The 17,728-nt window shown below is 39.6% G+C and overlaps 1 protein-coding gene across 1 annotated transcript in view; it reads right to left on the bottom strand.

Annotated features, from left to right (window-relative positions):
* Window positions 1-17,728, bottom strand: part of LOC137999167 (pancreatic lipase-related protein 2-like) — a 33,367-nt gene that overhangs the window by 9,092 nt on the left and 6,547 nt on the right. The window contains exons 2-4 of the mRNA XM_068845008.1: window positions 10,665-10,746; window positions 9,819-10,049; window positions 3,155-3,466 (exon numbers count right to left, since the gene is read on the bottom strand). Coding sequence (XP_068701109.1) covers window positions 3,155-3,466; window positions 9,819-10,049; window positions 10,665-10,725 — 604 coding nt within the window. The 5' untranslated portion in view covers window positions 10,726-10,746. The remainder of the gene's footprint in view (window positions 1-3,154; window positions 3,467-9,818; window positions 10,050-10,664; window positions 10,747-17,728) is intronic.

A 17,728-nucleotide genomic window follows, 5' to 3' on the forward strand; every position in this document is an offset into this window, starting at 1 on the left:
CTGGCAGATGCCCCTCTATTGGCTATACTTAGCAAAGGGGGATGGTCCTCCAAGCAAACTTTTGCTAAACATTATTGTGTTCCTATTCAACACAAAAATACTTTTGCTGAAGCAATCTATATGGCCTGAATTGAGACTGCAGCCTTTTAGTGAAGTTGAAGATAGTAACAGTTAACTGATCATTGTACTCAAGCATGTGATAAGATTTCATGTCATGTTCTTTCCAGGTTGGGCTAAGATTAAAGAGCTTATGTTGCATTGATGTGTTCTAGTCTGCATTTATCATGGCTTCAAAATCTCACATGATCCCTCAAGGCGATAACTTAGAAGAATCAAAAAATTAAACAAGACTTACCTGGAAGTCGACGTTTGATTGAGATTCTTCTACGTCATCTTAGGCTTGAGGGATCAGGTGCCCACCCTAGCAGAGATCCCCCCGTATTATCTTTATATGATAAATACAAGCCATACTCCTTTGAAGACTGAATGAAGTACGCATGTGCAGTACAATCTCACCTGATCCCTCAAGCCGAACTTCGACTTCCAGGTAACTCTTAATTAATTTTCTAATTCTCTGCGTTCGTCCCCGAAAGCAGTATTCTGAATGGTCAAAAGTGACATGGGATAACAAGCCGCCTATAATCCAGCGATAACCGGGGAATATTAAATTAAACTTCGGCGGCGTTTGAGGCAACTTCTGTGGAAGCTTTTCGCGAGCTCTCTTGTAAAATCTAGCATGCCAATGCAGCTCAAGAAAGAACTGAATAAAATCAGTAAATTGCGTACTTGAAGATACTTGAAGAAATGGACGTTTTCGCAGAGATGCCGCAGAAATACTTTGTGTTGTTTGAGTTATTTTAACATCGATAATAACAATCGAACAGTTTTTAAACTCCAGTAAACCGTTCGTTGCTTCTGACGGATTATAATTTGAGCAATAATGTGATTGGTCCAAAATAAACCAATCAAATTAAATGTTGCAATGCCAATAACATCTTTTTCGTGCGTTTTTTGACTTTTTGCCTAGGTTGCGTGAGGTCTTGTGTACTTGCGTCAAATCGCGAAGGTTGAAGATGTCGATTGATTTTATTTCGCTGAAGAGGGAATTTAAAGGACTTTTAACTTTTGGCTTCCAACTTGTAAAGACAAATGTAGCTGAAAAAAATTGTAAAGATTCCCGATTTAAATATCATACGTCGCACGGGGTCATGCAACGCGTATTTTTTGCATAAAAGACGTAATTTGACGTTACCAGAAATGACGTCACAAGCGTTATGACTTCATCTATCATCCCATCCCTCAACCTCGTTCCCAGGGTCTCTCTTATCTGCCTCCCTTGGTCGGTGGAAGGAAGACCCTTGTTGCGGCTGGTCAAGTGACCACCCAGAATAGGGTGGTAAAAAAATCTGCTGGAAGGGTGGGGTAACAGGGTTTTTGATTGTCACAGTAACAAATTTACTAAGGCAGGGAGAGAGCGGTATGTCGCTTGACTCAGTAGTTTTCGCGCTCAATTTAGACATCTGGTCATACATCAAAGCGTTCAAAGGTGAAACAACTAAAACTACAGACTTTGTTATCGACGTAGTTGCACGTATTTCCTCTCTTTCCCTCAACAATCGAGGCAGAACTTGGAAAACTAAGGATTGATTGTAGCCGGTAGGAAGAACAGCAACTAAATCTTTCTTTAAATATAAACTTTCCAGGCAAATGACTTGTTTCACTTTCAAAATTATATCGTCATAGCCAGCCGAAAGTAACGCCTTCTGAACACATCTCAGAAAGCCGAGCGCCATTTCGAAACCAACGATTGTTCAACTTCACCTTCCCCCGGATGCTATTTTATCGTCCTCTCGACCAAATTTACTTGAGTACCCACCCACCCTGCGGTTTTGGATGGATAGGTGGTCACGTGACCAGCCGCAACCAGGGAGCGCTTACCATTTGAAAGAAATTTGCCTGTTCCCGATAATACTTCACACTGAAACAGCATTTACAAACGCGGTAATTTTGGCTCGCTACATTTACAACTTTATTTGGAGTTTTGACGCTAGCCATGAAAAAGATTCGTATTTGCAACGAAACTCACATGTGTTTATTTCAGATCATGTCTGTTGACACTTCTCTTTGATTCTATTGGCTAGTTATTCAGTTGGTTATTTGACACAATGCAAATGACGACATGTCACATTGCGAGGGGTGGAATTAAAAAAGAGGTGGCTTGCAAGCAGTCTTTTTTCCCCCTCCCCAACCCTCTCGCGACTACAAAAGAGCCTGAATTGGAATTTGCCATGTCCAGTCGGAAGGCTTGAATATACATTTTCCCATCGCATACAGCCTTTAGACATTCCTCCTGCACGGGAAAAAGCAAAGAGGTTTTAAATATTTCGCAAACAGGCTCGATAGCGGCACGAAAATCCATCATTTCCTCACACTGTCGGACCTTTTTGTCATTCTGGTAGGCGGGTGTTATTTCATAATTTACGCAAAATTAAACAGCCTGGGAGCGAGGTTGGGAAACGATTAGCGATGGCGTTACGCAGACGCCCCTTTTCCGCGTGCAACAAAAGTAATAGATGTCGTCTGCACGCAGGCTACTGCAGGGAATCGCTCTGTATTGATGTATGTTAACTTAACCAAACAATGTGTGACGCGTCTTATAACGTCATATGTGAAATTCTTGAATTTACGCGGGAATTAGCAATCTAAGAATAACTCGATGTGAGGAATTGGACACTCGACTTACGGAACGCGATTGCTCCCTCCAAGTGGTGGGCTTCTAACCCGAGGAAAGGAAAGGACCCAGTATTAAGAATTGCTATCCCAAAATAACAAAAATTGTTTAAACATTTACTCTAATCACAGTGATTTTAATTGCACTCTGAATTTCGACGAGCACCACGAACTAGATATTCACAGGGTTGTTTTAAGCCAGTAGCGTTATCTTAACTGTCTATATTTTGCCGCCATGGTGTAAAAAAGCGAAGAGGAGGAACTTTGTGTTTGTGAACGCAACGATATCCTGCATATCGTCTGATTTAAACACGTAAAACAAGATTGAACTAAGCTGGGTAAAAATTAAGCCCCCAAATTAACACTGAACAGAAACATCTTCCTTAGCGTCCGTTTAAATTGAAAAATACGCAAAGAATCTTACCAGTTATGCGGCCAATTGTCATGCTGTAGTTCCTTTGCAGATAACTTCCAGCAAATCCGGTGACATGGGCTCCAAGACTGAACCCAATAAGATAGAAATTATCAGCAAAATCCTTAGATTTTCCGTTCTGGTATATTAGGAACTTTACAAGTTCGGCCATTTGAGCACCGACCAGCCGTGTGTTTCCAGATGACACTCCTAAGTCTTGATTTGCTCCAACACTCCAGTCTGTCATGATGACGTTGAAGTCACCTTTTTTCAGCAGAGCGTCTCTCATTCTAAGCCCCCAATTGTAGTACCCAGAGGAACATTCTAAGAAATCAAAGTACCGGTAGTTGTTATTTGGATTTTAAGTGCGTTCCATAGGAATTATTATATGCCCTGATCAACCATCCACCTGGGACCCATGAAAGCTAGGCCATTAAACCACCTTATTACATATATTTTATCTATCTTAAGTCATTCATTATCCCATTTTTAAAAACAACTGCAGTCTTTTTATCCGGGAAAAATGGGCTGAAAATTTGCCGGGCCACCAACTTGCCACTCACTAACCGATTTTTTTGTAGCGAGGCTTGGGGCTGAGTCATCCAAAAGCTTGCATCAAGCTTCTCCGCCATGTTTGAAAAGACGCTTGCTCACATGACTCTTATGACACTTCTTCAGTTAAAAATAAACAAGAGTCTTTTTGAAATTAAGGCTTAAAACTTGGGTCACTTAGTGTATAGTTAACATAATTTTGAAACCCAAAGAAAGCAGAAAGATTTGATTTTTTTTATCATAGTACCACTATATTAAACATGTTCGCGGTGAACCAAGGAATCCACTGATCGACTCAGGGTTTTCTGGAACAGGCAAGCATTTGCAGTTTAATTAAAGAAAAGAGCTTGTCGCATCGAGAGAGAAGAATAAAATGTCGAATCTATTAGCAGCACAGAAGTTCAACTCAGCACATCACTTAATGTTCTAAATGTCAAGAAATGCTGCAAACAGAGAGATACAGTGAGAGAAGCTGAAAACCCAATTGATAAAATGGTGATAATATCAGTCAAATGAAAAATATTACAAGAAAAAATATACACATCACATAGAGAATATAACAAAAACATGAAAGAAGGAAGGACCAAAAAGCAGAAGTTCGAACTTCAGGATTATTTGGTGCCGAAATCAATAAAGAGGACAAGGAAACGCCTCTTCATCCAAATGTACTACTTGCACGCGCAAATTGAAGAACTCACGGCTTGAATAAGACTATGCCCAAATAATCATAAAGTTTGGAATTTTCACTATATACATATCCACAAACAGAGTGACCAAAAAAGCCAAACACTCTATTGGATCGTTTAAAATAAATAACATGTACAAGAGCCTGCAAAATGCCTTCTGAAGAGTATAAAAAAATCCCTTTTTCCAACTACGCTATCAGGGGTTCAACTTAGCTATTGTGACTTTTCAAAGCTCACTTGGTTTTGATTATTACATATTGATTTAGCCAAGCCTAAAAGCGGAGCTCCCTGGTTATTTATTCTTACTCCCTGTAGGGTTAGTGAAAATAAAAGGTTTCGAATTGTGCGCGTTTTGGTGTTTCCGGTTGCTGCTTAATTAAATCATTTTCTTTGCTTTCGATTCTTCTACGCTAAAAACGGGATATCGCATGAACTTGATATTTTGATACTGTCCACCCCTGCCCCCATAAGGGGATTCAGCCATGAATGATGCCCTTTTCAAAACCCCTGAGATAAAAAAGCAGAGAATTTTGGTTTTATCATGCACAGTATGCCTAACCCCAACCTTAATGCTAACCATTTAACCAACCAAAGACATTCGTTCATACGGCGAGAGCTACTGAAATTTACATTGACCAATCAGAATTCAGCGAGTGGGAAAAACTGTTGTATCTGACGTCACGTCAGTAGTTTCGCAGGTAAAGGACCAGAAAACCATTTAAAAGATTTTGTAGCAACGTTTTTGTCAACAAACTTAGGCGCCAAAACTGGGTTGCCGGCGAGCGGTGATTCGAACGACAGCTGTTGTGCTTTGGCTGCTATTTGTGCTTTTTCTAACTATTTTCAGACGAATTCAGTCTGGTATTTTAGAATTAAGCGTCAAATTTGTATTGATAATGTGTTTGTTTGCGTTAACTTCGCGAAAAAAGACTTTGGTGGCGTCCTTTCGATAGGGTACATCGAAAACAACGTCATTTACGCACAGAAATTCACCTTTTCCAGTGAAAGGGCAAATGATTGGCAGGATAGCACAGTTTTGACTGCCGTGCGCACTAGGAGTAAGCGTATATTCCCCACAAAAACTCCAATTTCAGTGAGAAGTTCTCTTAATTTCAAAAACCAAACTAAGATGTCCCTTTCGTAGCTTCCGTATGTTCCTTATTTTTTTTTACTAATTTCCACCATAAATGAAGGGAAGATGCCGAACATTCGAAAAAAACAGTACCGGAGAATAATGTAAAAAATTGAAAAAAAAAAAAAAAGACAACCCGGCCCCGGCCCCGGCCTCGGCTAGCTCCGCGTTTTGGCTACTACTAATCTTTTCAGCCCGAAAACTCGGGGTTAATTTTTCCAGGAATAGCTCCTTTTCAAATGAATTTATAGGGCATATATATATGTGTAGATTTGTCGGATTTTTAGGAAATTTGGGCAAAATGATCGTCGGTTATTGGTGCACGAAATTGTGTCGGGCTTTTGAATAATTCGAAATATTTTACTTTGACGCGTACATACATACATACATACATACACTTTATTTCCACTCGAATTATCAGAGTAGCTCTATTGAGCTAATATCTTCGAGAAAGAAAAATACATAAATCAGTTAAATTATAATTAAAACTACAATAATACAATAGCTAAAACTGTAACTAAAAGTTCGTTTCCTTTATGGCTTTCTCAAAATCTTTAAATGATGTCATTGTTCTCACCCTGTCTGGGAGCGAATTCCACTCCCAGCTTCTCCACTCCCAGCGCGTCTCTGCGTGTCGCGAAACGGAAAATTTTGTATTGGTCAACTTCAAAATTTATTTTATTTCTGGGAAACTAATAGGAAGATCATAAAAGCTCGACACACTTTGGTAGCCTATAAGGTGCTGATTGATATATTACTGTTTGTTTTGTTGTGCGTGACGATGCGAAGGCGGGTAATTCAGCAAAGTCAACATGCATGGTTTTGAGTTTGAAGCTTTGCGCGCGCTAAAGAAAGCCATAATAAACAAAAATGTTCATATGTTTGGATTTTTCATTTTGTTACCTTTTCGGTGATATATAGTTTGCTGGAGTTTTACCTAAAATAACGCGCTTACGAAAGATTTCCCCGAGGGCACCCCAAAAGGTTAGCATTAACCTTAAAGAGATGCTTTCAGGCTCTCCCGCCTCGCCTTGAATCAAGCCCCCAGTCGCTTTTCACACGCAGTTGCTTTCGTTTTCCCGACTATCTGGGAGCCTGGGACAGGCTATATACGATCCATAGACACCACTTTCACCGGAATCCTCGAGGAATCCATCCCTTACTTTACAAAACACAAATCTAGGAGAAATCATTGATTATTAAGCGCGTTCGCTGGGTCAACTTTGAAGTTTGGAATAACAAGACGAGTTGCATTGCTATGCATTTATGTAAAGAACGTGTATCGAAAGTATTATTAAAGGCGCACTATCACAGACGCGCATGCGACAGGTTTTTGAATCTGAGCTTGAACTTTTCAAGTTTAGAGAAGTACAGACAACAACATAGTGGCCACTGTCGTCTACAGCATTTTAAACACTTAGCGCACAAATAGTGATTCAATCTCCTCAAGAAAGCAAAGTAGAGCAGTCAAAATACCAATACAGCATCTACAATGAAGAGAAACTTTTCAAGACGTGAATTCATGAGAAATTCGACGTATGGGGTAATCGAAGTGTCAGCCGTTTCGCTGTCAACAAGGATCGAAGTCCGTCTTCGTGGCTTATTTGTAGCTAGTTGCTTAAATGTCAGAGAACACCACATCATCTTTTGTTAACAAACGTTTACTACCTTCACTCTGAAAAGTGTATTTTGAAGAAAAACCTGCATTTAGATGAGCGGAACTGCACTGGTTGTGTTTATTTGTTGCACAAATTTTAAAACCGCAAGCGGTGAGTAAAACACCTCTGAATTTTTTCGCTGCTTACTGTCTTCCGACTTGAAAATCGTCTCTTGGAAATAAATGCACTCTCTTTCAGCATTGAAATGGCATGTTAATCTGATAATATGTTTGGTGCCATATCGCAGAAGAAAAATATAGTTGTGTGTGAGCGCTTGAACCGCCGACGGTGTTCCCTGTCACACTTCACTGAATTCAGCTGTCAGTGAACAAACATGGGATGGTATTTGTGTTCGCTTTTATTTGTCGGACTCCAAATAATCGATAATAGATAAATATACATTTTAGTGCTTTTCTAAAGCCGTATTTAGTCTAAACTTAAACAGACAAAAGCAAAAAATTTAACTTCTGTTCAAATCTCTGCGTGTGAAAAATACTGCGCATGTCATCGCATGACAGTGCCTCTTTAATATGTGAGGCTTGTCGAATGTTGCTGAAAATGGAAGTTTGGAGAAAAGAGCTCTCAAAAACTAATTGTTGAAAAAGTGGAAATTTTTGAAATTGTCTGAGAGGTTACAGACGATTCCCGATAACTCGAACTCTCACGAACACAAACCAAAATCGATTTCCCCTGGATTTCCGAGTTCATACCTGCCTCTTCTTCACAGCGAGTCTAAGTGCGATGTTTTTCTTATGAAAATTAGTTTTCATTCATATGTAAAGTAGAACTAATTATCATAACAAAAACTTCACACTTAGGACTCACTTTGAAGAGAAGGCAGACATGAACTTTTACCCTCGGTAACTCGAATCCTCGATAACGCGAACTTCAAACTCCAAGCAACTCAAAGCAATTTTCGGTCATTCTCTATATATTTTTTACCCTCGACAATTCGAACCACGCCTGTCAGTTCTTGTCAAATTAAAACAATGAGTGTATTGCAGTCCAAGACGTTAATTATTTTGAAGCAAGTAGTCTTTGTCTTTTATTGCATTAAATGAAACGGTCATTCCAGTTCAGGTTTCCGTTTGGTTTAGATTACATTTAACTTCAGTGCCTGTATCTTCATTAAGGGTTGTTGCTTATGTCCTTACTCCCAATGACTCGAACCTTTTTCGAATTCCCTTGGAGGTTCGAGTTATCGGGAGTGGAATGTTTTACTAAAAATGTCCCTTGCCAAAAATCAGCGTTTTGGTGTAAAACAGTTACGAGGTGCACGATCGTCATTTACGCATATGACGTATCAATGCGCACGCACGTATGAAGTAATTCAAAAACAATCTCGTCCCCAGAGTCATCGTTCCCTTGACCAGCGGTCGGGAAAGATAGACTCTGGTCGAATCCAAAAAAGGCCATATTTGATTGGCTGTTGAAAAACGGTTTCATTTCCTGCCATTTTCAGTCTAAACTGGAAAATAGTGCTTTCTTGTGGATTTTTATCTACACAAGGTTAAAGGTGATCTAGATATAAATCTTTTTACAACTTACCAGTTCCGTAACGTTTTTGTTTTAGAAAATACATCAATTTTTACTTGCGTGACACCAGATGCTGAAATCTGTTTTGATTGATAAAATGTTTCTCGTTATTGTTTATTTTCCGCAGTTTAAAAGCTTCGAGTGTATTAGGAGATGTGTTTATACTCATGCGTACTCTCTCGCGAGTGAAAAGTAAGCGCTGTCATGGCAAGGTGAACTCCATTGTTGATTTCTAACCGTCTCCCCTCACGCACGCGCAGGTATTTAACCGGAACCAGAGTTTTCTGGTTCCGGTTTTGGATTATTCCAGAGCCTCCCGCGCCCGTTCTGCTAGACAAGGGTAACGGAGGCTCTGGGAACGAGATTGATTCAAAAATGAAAACTTTCAAAAGCTCACCATAATATGCACAGGTTACCCAAGATTAGAAATTGCGTTCGACGTCAGGAGAACGCAAAAATGGAGTTAAGTTTACAATAAACCCATTTAAAATAAAAGATAAACAGATGAGAAAAAACAAAATGTATCAAGTTAATATCTTCAGGATCGATTGTTTTGGTTTAAAAACGAACCAAAAGCTTTCATGGCGTTAAGGTAGGAATTAAGTTTGTTTTCCTATTTTTTCTCACAGGAGAATAGTTGCATGTGACGTGTGGTTAGGAGAAGAGAGGAAATGCTCTTTAACAGCTGTCAAAAGATTGAATAAAGTAAGTACGACAGTGTTCATGAAATCAGTCTTTTTAAAACGTCACTTGGTTGAGTCTGACGGATATTTCAACTTGCGGCGGTTACTAGTCTGTGAATCAAATGTCACAGGTTAGCGTGTTTGACCGGTAGAAATAAATGTAGTTGGTAAGTCCTTTGTAAATACAGGGATAGGTAGTGGGCTATTTTCCCTGAGAAAATGGCAAAGAAAGGTAAGTTTTTGACAAAGAACTAATCATATTACAGGTTAGTTTAGAACAATTTAGTAAGTCTTGAAAATTGGGAAAGCGCCTGAAAACTACAACCGATAAATGTTCAAAACGTTTTTTACAGCGGTCTGAATAAAGAAGTAAGATTTAATGCTCTACGCGAGTATAGACTATGATGCGAGTGAGTGATGTTTCCTTACCTGTCCAACCATGGCACATGATGATTGTCCTTCGTGCTATGTTGTAATGTGAACTGGCCAGCTTACTTGCGTCACTGTCATCAAGCTCGTGTCCGTTTTCGGGGTTTTCTCTTGTATAAAGACGAAATTTCGTGCCTATTTCCTCCGGACTTTGGGGAAGTTTCATCTTTGGGATGTTAAATGGTTTTGAGTCGCTGAAACAGCCGTACTTGCCATAGCAGACGAATTTACCTTTGAGAACAGGAAGAGAAAGTACATTAGTTAACGGCAAATCAAGTTGAACTTGTTTCTCTTTTTTACCAAACAGAACAACTGATGGCGAATATGAAGAGTGTCGGGCTATATCAACGTTTTTCTGACATGTTGCAAAGTACAATATTGTTAAGAGGTACTACACAAACCTGACCTTTTTTACATCATGTTTTAAATATCGTTTGTGGTACACACAAATCCCCTCCCCACCAAAAAAATAATTTGTTTTCCGCAGTAGGTATGATTTGTTTGAGATTATATATATACCACGGTAAAAAAATTTGCTTCGAAAAAGAGAACTGGCGTCATGCCTCTGGCAGAGGGGTTATATCTGCGTTTCACTGCCTCTTATTGCGTGCCAGCAATCAGCTTTCAGAATCGTGTAGTTGGAGCCTTTGATTTAGTTATATGCAAGGAAGGGAATGAAATGACGTGACGGCGGCCATGTTGGTGTCCCGACCCAATCCTCCGGGAATTGAACTCTATTATCATGCAAATGCTTTCTTTGGTTTTCGTTGAAAAATATGGCTGTTGATCACGTGAGTAACAACCTAGAATATGTGATATTCCCTTGAAGACAGACTTGTTACTCACCAATTCCAAATGAAAAGAAGCTGCCAAAAATAGCCAACATCAGCACATATGCCGTCTTCATTGTGTCTTTTTTTCACGAACCCTGGAAAAGGTTTCAATACGCATGCTCATAAGTGCAATTCCTATGTATTTTAGCGGAAAAGTGTAATTATGCCGTTCTGCCTTCGAAACGACAGAAACCAGGGAATTCTTTAAAATCCATTTAACTTCCAAATGATGTGGCTTTTGTGAGGGGCCAACATCCCTTGTCTCTTGTAAGAGACCTTCAGTTGGTTTTAAAGAACACAACTGAATTGGATATATTTATGAAGGACAGGGATGTTTGATCGAAAAAAGGTGAAAAGTCTGCTGAGGCCGAGAATGTGTTATTAAAGATCTTTAATGAGGCAAGCAATTCAAAATATCTGACACATAAAAATTCTTAAAAACTTTCTGTAATCTTTCACGTTGAAATAAATATGTACTTAGTGCCCATTCTCCTCATGAATGACTTGTGAATCACCAAATGGATTCTTCAAGATTAGTCGTATGAAACAAATACGACTAATCTTGAAGAATCCATTTGGTGATTCACAAGAGCAGCCGAGATTTTGAACAGGAACGTTTCGGAACATTTTTAGCCACGGCCTAAGTGGAACTTGGACCGGGGAATTTCGGATTTCATGTCTGGCTCCGCAATCACTCTGACATCGCTGCCTCGTCACCACCTACTCAGGGAAAACGAAGTTAAATAATTTTCATCCACAGCAACCACTAAAATGCTCAAAAACGATAAAAACGCCTTTTTAAATTTTTTTTCCACGCTTCCGAGTAAGGTCATCATCGTTTACGTCTTCCGTCTTCACCTATCCTCGCCACTGCGTCAAGTTTTTTTCTCGGCTGTGACATCATCGTTCTCAATAGTTAAGTTTTGACCTGCCATCAATAACACGATGCTTCCATATAGTCTTACTTTCCGCTAGCGTCCTCGTACGTATAGCTACACGTTGTCAAAACTTTAACGGTTAGATCTCTAAGTGCAGGTTTGAAAGGGTTTTCAGCTGAGCTTAGGAGCATGAGCCACACAGGCAATTCTAAAACTGCTCTCGTCAGCTCATGATTCAAAATGGGTCATTGGAAGTAAAAAAAAAATCGTAATTAGGAGATTTATGTTTATATTCCATAGATATAAGAATTAGAAGAAAGTTGAGCGAAATCAGCGCCTTAGGAATTGAGCGGTTCTGCAAACCGTTAATTAACAGTCGATTGAATAGAATTTTAACTGCCAGGGAAAAGGGTCTATAACATTTCCCAAATTTCATTTTTGTTTCCTTTTTTGAGTTTAGTGTTCTATTTCGTCAGCAAAATTTAGGCATTCGATTGTGTTCCACAAAGTGATTTTTCAGTCCCTTTTTGGTTTCCTTCTTTTCAACTAAAGATGTTTTTGAACACATTTTGTTTTTCAAAGACGTTCCTTTTCTTGATTCTGGAACGGTCCCCTCTTGAAAAGCGAGAACAGATTGCTCCTCTTTTGTTGTGTTCCCTTTGATGAAATCGGAACGTGCTTTCATACTACTTGAGAACAAAATGGTCATTTATTGCTGAAAGGGGAACCAATTGTTCCGAGTTCCGAATCCCGAGCGGAACAAATTGGTCCTTAATGGTTGATTTGGGAACTATTGTTCCTAAAAATGTGTTCCATTCTATCACGTGGGAACCAATTGTTCCGAGTTCCGAATTCCGAGCATAACAAATTGGACCTTAAATGGATGATTTGAGAACTATTGTTCCTAAAAATGTGTTCCTTTTGATAACATGGGATAACAAAATGGTCCTTTAGTGTTAGAGTGGAACCAATTGTTCCGAGTTCCGAATCACGAGAAGAACAAATTGGTCCTTTATCTGTGATTTAAAATCAAATTGTAACAAAAACGCGTTGATCCTTTGTCGTTATTTGAAGAGCATTTGTTTCTACTCGTAAGTTGCCAAAAGGCTTTATCGTTTCGTTTTGCGACAAGGGGAGCGTTTGTTCTTCATTGTGTGTTTTGTTCACAGTTGAAATGGTAAAGGCAGCAAAGGAAAACGGGGGTTTCATCGATCAGAAAACCTTCAAGACTGCGGGAAAATATGGAATTGACTCTGTGATTCTGACATATACAAGCATGGAATTACTCGACGGCTACGTTAACAAGTTTTGTGTGAAGACCAAAAACATAGCTCTGTAGTTGCCAAAGTGCACTATCAGAAGCGGAGATCGCGCTAAGTTGCTGTAAAGGCCCACGAGTGTCTTCAAAAATTACAGGGGACCAAAGGCTTAGAGGTGGATATGGAAGTGAACACTAGATTTGGCAGCTCAAGTTCCATAGCCACTTTTGAACCAGCCATTGAATGTGCGCGATCAGAAAACGCACGGCCCAAAATCGATACCCCGCATTCAAACCGCTTACTAAGTCAGAGCCATCAACGTCAACCGTTGAGATTTACGACAGATGAAGACGACGTTCTAAAGAGTGGAATCGATAAGCACGGGTTTGGACAATGGACGGCTATTTTGAGAGATCCAGATTTTCGCTTTCAGTAACGAAGGCTAGCCGATTCTTTAAAAAAGAGGGCTGAACTGAGGCTTAAGGCCAACAAGTAGCAGCACATCGATGCATGGATCAAACGATTTCGATAGCAAACTGTGACATAGCATCAGCTCCCAAATGCCATTCTGTGACTCTTTTAAACGAATGTTCTTGCTAGTATTCACGGTAGATCATCAATCATAATTTTAATCGACCAATAAACTCCATCACTAAGCCACGACAACGATGTAAACGTTCTACTTCATGAAAAAATGTTCTCGCTAATATTCAGAATGATCCGCATATCATGAGTCAACTAACTTACTGAAATCAAGAGCTATTTTAATCAAACAATAAACTCCATCACTCAGCCACGACAACGGTGTAAACGTTCTCCTTCATGAAAAAAGGTTCTCGCTAGTATTCAGAATGATCAGCAGATCATCAGCCCACTAGCTACTGCAATCAACAGCTATTTTAATCGAACAATAAACTCCATCACTAAGCCACACTAACTATGTAAAAGTTCTCCTTCGTTAAGAAAATGTTCTCTTGCTAGTATTCAGAATGATCAGAAGATCGTCAGTCAACCAACCTACTGCAATCAACAGCTATTTTGATTGAACAATAAAATTGATTACTAAACCACAATAACGATACAAAAGTTTGAGAGGCATTTGAGAAATAGTTTTTCCGAACTAGTGTGAGGTTGCATTTACCAATTGTTGATAGCGACTTGCAGTGGGATACTTTTGTCAAGAAACAAACAAAACGAATTGATACAAAACGAAAGGGGTTTCATTAAAAAGAAAGGGATGCTTACAAATGATGACACCACTCCTAAAAAAACAAAACCGTCGTTCTTTTTGGAGGAATATAACTAAACTGACTAAACTGCTCTCAAACAGACTGAGAGGGGCAAGTGGAAAAAGGAAAAAAAGAAAAACAAAACAAGAACAAGAACAAGAACGGAAAAAACTGAAAATTTCTGCAAATTCCGCTCAATCCACACACACGGCTGGAATACCGAGCATTAAGAGTCAATGTCGCTAATTTTCAACCGGGACATGCAATAGCGAAAAAACAAAAACTCTGAAAAAAATTCTCAAGATAGCCCTTGAACTATTGCTAAAAATATAGATTTTACCTCGATCCGACAAACATTTTGGACGTACGGAGATAAACTCCGTTTCGCAGCTCTCAGGCCTGGTTTTAGGCGTCTGATACCGCATACCGCTGAGACCTCCTTTGAAAATTAACCCTTTGGCTACTAGAGATTTGGCCGAAAAACACGTTTTGAAGCTAGTTGAGGGGTTTTTTGGTCACTGTCCTGCTGTTTAAGAGCTAAATCTCCCTACAAACCCGTTTCCAGGTTGTACACTCCGCGGCCTTTTCAGCCAGGTGCAAAATAAGCGCTTGCAAAGTTCGGGCATGCGCAGAAAACAAAATTTCGACAGTTTTTGGGTTTAAAAGTAGCACAACACTTTCGACTTTCACTTTTCGCTTTCTCTCCTTCCCTCTCTTTTCGCTTTCTTTGCCTCATTTTTTTTGTGAACTTGCTGGGCATTTGGTAGGCTTTATTTTGGTGGGAAGAGTTTCTGAGAAACCTTTCATCATCTTAGAATTAGGTGCTCAGAAAGGTAGGTGGGTAATGGAGCAAGCTTTTCATGGAGATTTTCAGGTCAGTGTTACATGGTTTTTTGGCCGTTTCTCCAGTTTCCTTGACTGAATTGTGCTCGTTCTGGTATAGTTTGAAAGATCTCTTCTCCCTGCACGAGTTAATGGACAAAGCTGTTGTGATGACGTCACAAGGGGTAGATGGGACCGTGGATAAAACTGGACGTATTTTGCCAGATAGTAATCAAAGGGTTAAAACACCTCTTTTTACGAAACAGAAAGTAACTAATCAAATAAGACAGACAATAATACACATTTTGAGTGGTTATTTTCTCAGTTTAAATTAAAACTGAATTTTTGACAAACTTTCCAGTATTAACAAAAATGCGAGCGATTTCTCGCTCCGCAAAATTCACAATATTAAGGGCCTAAAATCATTGACTGGTACCTCGCCTGGTGTATCGAGGCTTATTCCACGTGAAAGAGCATTATTTCTTCTTGCAAAACCATTTTCAAAACCATGGGCTACTTAAAATACAATTTTTGAGGTCGAAAAATGCACGCAATAGTTTCGTGAAATTTGAGCTCTTTTGATAATGGCGTACCGATGTCGAAAGGTCACATAAACATAAGGACAATATATTTTCGAAACTCAGCGCTTTAATATTATCTGCTATCACTCACAAACTAATGTTTAAAAGACTAATTTGCGTAACTTGCCATCTCTATTGAGGAAAAATTAGAGAATCTGGTCGATTATTTTGATTTCGAGTTCTCAAGTGTACACGGGTCACGTAAAGTTTGTCAAATGCTGAAGGTGAGGCACTCATTGTCAAATCAAATCAAAACATTTTTCTAGACAGAAATTTCTCTCTAACACACACGGTAACTTGAAATGGATGGGTCCTCGTACCTTTCAGCGGGCTTTCTGGATACTGAAGAAATCCTGGACTTATAATTCGTAGCGAATTCAAAGTTTGGCCAAATGAAACTGATAACAGTCGATTGCGTTACAATTCACAAGGAGACCACTGGTCAAAGAACTATAAGGTCGATCACTCTAAGGAATTTAAAGAAATATTTTGAATAAATATAAACTTGACACGAGCTGCTATTACTCTGAAAGACGTTACTGTTGTAATTATTTTTAATTTTTAAAAAAAAAAGGAAAACTAAGTCGGGCTCGGACGGTCGGAGAGAAACTGAACATTTCCTTATATGGTGACAAAACATAATCTCATTTGTTTCGGTATTTATTAGATTAAATACTCTGTCATTTTGAACTTCTTTTACTTTACCTTATTTGGACTATGATATCGAAAAATACCCGCGTCACTGAATTCAGTATGCTACAGAGTCGTCTGTTGCGCTGCGTTTGTTGTTTCTTGTTAAATTCGCGTTGGACGTTCAACAAGGGAAATACCTTGATATCGTGTTTTCAGTAAATGTGTTGAAACTCGTCTCGGGAATGGCATTGTGTGAATATGCTACTCAAGTTGGCGGACAATGCGGAGCTAGTGCAGATAATCCAGGTAGCTCTCAATGTATGGCAATCGCAAAATGTGACAACTTGAGGACATAAGAAGTCACCTGAGGTCTTTTGGCGCTGATTTTGCGGATTCAACAGTAAAGACTGAGGCAGAACTTCCTCTTGGCATTTTTTGCCAAGTTTTGCTTTGCGAGATAGCTTTTGCGTTTAGCTTTGAAAAAATGGGGAAATGCTATTGAAGACTGGGACACAACATTTAAATTGCTGGTAGCACAGACTACGGTGATATGATTTACTCATTTGTCATCTTCATAACATTATAGGATAACATCCCGAGATAAATTTTGCGGCACTTAGACAAGACAACGCTGGGTGCTACCACAGAGTGGCAATGCTATCAGCGTGCCGTCTTATGGGAACGACAACTGGAATCCATGTCAAAAAGGTCGACTTCAATGACCCTCAAGGAGGCAAAGGCCATTGAGACAGGAAAGCCGCTACCATCAAGACTCACGTGCGACAGTACGAGGGCCACGATGTGCTGACAGCGCACGACTTTAAAGAAGCCATGCTGTCTCATGGAGGGATTAATGGTGTTCGTATAACCTTAGTCACTGACTTCCTCGAGAAGCCACAACAGGAGATGACAGGCCGCTGGGGGGGAATCAGTAGCTTTAACAACTTCCTCTACCAGGAGGACTGTGTCACAGTTTGGAAAGCATACAACATCGGGAAGGGAAAAAGTATCCCATGGTCTCAATTACAAGGTAACCACTACAACTGAACAAAAAACATCTGTAGCAGCAGAATACCCCATGTTAAATTGGGGACACCTACAATATTTCAAATATTAGCTAAAATACAAATGAGTCAATAGGGTCAAATTAAAAAATGGCTGGCTTTTCCATTAACGATTTCCTATTTGCGATGTGTTCAGTACTGCTCGATGAATTAATTAGTGCGACTTCTTTTCTGATACGACAAAACTTCAGCTTCTGCTCGCTTTTCAGCCATCCTTCTCCTTCCCCCTCCCCCATGCAGATCTCAGTCATTTTTTATCCTAGGATGAAAGTCATTTTCTCAACGTAATTTTGATTGTTTGTTGGCTCTTCATGAATTTTTTTACTCAACTCTTAATTCAGAAACGCTGGTGTGTGAATATTAGTATGATACTATTAATTTCATTTTATTATGTACATGATTTAGTTTCAACGCATTTAGAGGAAGGATGAAAGACTAAGCTGTCCAAGGGTGGGTTTGCGCCATATTCTAGAGGAAAGCGCGAACACGTTGAAGGTGAAGAGGACACAGGTGACGGGGACGAGGAGGCAGAAGAGGATGGCGAAGGGGCGGATGCTAGCTCGTTGTTGTCATGTACTGTTGAGGGATGCATACGCAGCTATCAGAAGTAC

Source organism: Montipora foliosa, chromosome 4 (assembly GCF_036669935.1).
Source record: "Montipora foliosa isolate CH-2021 chromosome 4, ASM3666993v2, whole genome shotgun sequence".
Lineage (NCBI taxonomy): Eukaryota > Metazoa > Cnidaria > Anthozoa > Scleractinia > Acroporidae > Montipora > Montipora foliosa.